We start from the raw sequence: 2,645 nt of genomic DNA, 5'->3' as shown, positions 1-2,645 counted from the left end.
GCCTGAAGTGCCAGTGGAGATAGAAATATTGTCTGGGGGGGCTGGTCAGTGGCATGGTGGTTAAAGTGTCTAGATCCCACATGGCTGATCATGCAGTTCTAGTTCTGAATCCAGCATCTTGAAAACCATGCCAGGCAATTGTGTGTGTGCCCATCATTCTGAAAGGAGAGACAGAAGGGAAGGTATTGTGTGTTTCCATATTTTGTGGTGGGGTGCTTTCTTATTTTGCTTCTGTCTCTGTTTCTCCAGCATGTGCATGCACTCTGTAGTATATTAAAAAGTAGTAAAAAGAAAAAAAACAAATATATTCTCCCATTCCAAGGGCTGCTGATTCATATGGTTTCTTTTGCTGAACAGAAGCTTTTTAACCTGATGTAATCCACTTGTCTATTTTGGGGAATATTGTCTATGATTTAGGAGTCTTTAAGAAGTCTCTTCCTAGTCCGATATCTCCAAGTGTTTCTCCTGCATTATCCACCAGTAGTTTTATAGTTTGAGGGCTTAGGTTTGTATTTTGAGCTGATTTTTGTTAATGGTGAGGGATAGGGGTCCAGTTTCATTTTTCTGTATCTGAATAGCCAGTTTTTCCAGAAACATTGTAAAAGAGATTTTCATTTCTACACTAGATTGACTGGTGTCTTTTGTGAAAAATCAGTTGGTTGAATGTTTTACAGTTTATTTCTGGGACCTCTATTATGTTGCATTGATCCACATGTCGGTTTTTGTGCCAATATCATGGTATTTGGATTGTCAAAGCTTTGTAATATATTTTGGGATCAGGGAGTGAGAGACCTCCTACTATACTGTTTTTGCACAGAATTGCTTTGGCAATATGGGAACTATCATGATTCCAAACAAATTCTGTGATTGTTTTTTTCTTAATTTGTGAAGAATATCTGTGTTCCTTTGATTAGGATTACATTAAATTTGTAGATTAATTTCGGTAGGATTGATATTTTGATTACATTAACTCTTCTAATCCAGGAATATGGGATGTCTTTCCACCTTTTTGTGTTATTTTCAATTTATTTTTTTATTTTTTTGTAGTTTTTCTTGTAGAGGTCTTTGACTTCTTTGGTTAAGTTTATTTCTAGATAGCTTATTTCTTTTGTGACTATTGTAAATGGAATTGTTTCTTCAATTCTACCTCTGTTCACTGATAATGTATAGAAATTTTTGTATACTAATTTTGTATTGTGCCACTTTATTGTATTCATCTATCACTTCTAGGAGTTTGGCTAGGTCTTCTAGTACTATATTGAAAAGAAGTAGAGAAGATAGGCAGCCTTGTCTTGTCTTGTTACATACAGTTGTTAGTGGAAAAGCTTCCAGATTTTCTCCGTTCAGTACGATGTTAACTACAAGTTTTTCAGATATGGCTTTTATTATGTTGCGATATGTCCCTTCTGTGCCAATTTTTCTGAGTGTCTTAATTATGAAGGGTTGTCATATTTTATCAAACACTTTTTATGCATTAATGATATGATCATATGGTTTTATATTTCTTTCTGTTATTATTGTGTATTACATTTATTATTTTGAATATATTGATCGATCCATCCTTGCATCACTGGAATAAAGCCTATCTGTAGTCATGCATAATCTTTTTTCAATCTATCATTGGATACAATTTGCTAGTATCTTGTTGATAATTTTTGCACCTTTATTTGTCAGAGATATTGGTCTGTAAAAGCAAATCAAAACAAAAACAAACAAAAGAAAGAAAGAAATACTGTCTGGAGACTGGCAGGTCCTTATATGTGAATTACAGTCAGATCATTAGAATTTTGGAGCAAAGCCGTATCATTCTTTGGGGTTAATAACTACTTTTTTTTTTCCACACCTCCAACAGATGTATTTTTTTTTAAGGAAGGGTTTTGAGAGAGAAGGAAAAAGAAAAAAAGAAAAAAAATAAACATGGGTAGAGAAGTATGGAATAGGAAATAAATACAAATATAAACTGTTTTGCTAATTGTTTTATAACCACAACAGACTAGTACAGAGAATGCCCTGTGCAAAGCACAATAAATTTTCAAAGACTGAGGTGTTCCCTTAGCAAAGCTGAAGAGTCCAGTCTCTAGTGTTTGGACTGTAGGCTGCAGTCCTTGTTTTTGGATAGATCACTCAGCTTGTGTCACAGCCCATGCTTTTAACCAGATTTGAACAGAAGAATGGCCACTTGGCCCAGGTAGAAGTAGATGAAGTGTTTGGTTTCATGTGTCACGTAACTACCGAAGTTCCTCCCCACTATGCAGGGCCAGATGGGGTTGTACTTCTTGTCAAACTCCTTCTGGATATGGGCCGCAATGTCCTTTTCTATGTTGTATTTCTCCAACGCCTGAGTCACGCACTCCACTGAGTCCTGTTGCATCACTTCCGATATGTCCGCATTTTTTATCACCGCCTTTCTATCTTAGTTGGTTAACCTGTAACAGGGGCTGGCTTGACAGCAACGGTCTCCTGCTGGAGGTGCTAGCACAGCTCTGGCCGGGCAGGAACTCCGGTCGCTACCGAAGCCGTGGCGCATCTCTGGGTTAACTATTCTTTTTTAAGAAACAATTTTTGGCCTGATACTGGATCTTGGTTGAGATGTGGTTACAGTGGTCTAACTAAGAAACCTTGTAACCTGAACTGCTCACTATAAA

The 2,645-nt window shown here is 36.8% G+C and overlaps 1 protein-coding gene across 1 annotated transcript; it reads right to left on the bottom strand.

The window, feature by feature from the left end:
• Nucleotides 1-2,141: 2,141 nt before the first annotated feature.
• On the bottom strand, nucleotides 2,142-2,413 carry LOC102475251 (dynein light chain 1, cytoplasmic-like; the record flags this gene model as incomplete). The annotated part of the gene is made up of 1 exon (XM_027768442.1): nucleotides 2,142-2,413. A coding segment is annotated over one exon (264 nt), but the record flags the coding sequence as incomplete, so codon positions are not given.
• Nucleotides 2,414-2,645: the final 232 nt, after the last annotated feature.

This window comes from Tupaia chinensis, unplaced genomic scaffold, assembly GCF_000334495.1.
Source record: "Tupaia chinensis unplaced genomic scaffold, TupChi_1.0 Scaffold146289_1, whole genome shotgun sequence".
NCBI lineage: Eukaryota > Metazoa > Chordata > Mammalia > Scandentia > Tupaiidae > Tupaia > Tupaia belangeri.
This window is presented reverse-complemented; position numbering and strand designations above follow the sequence as displayed.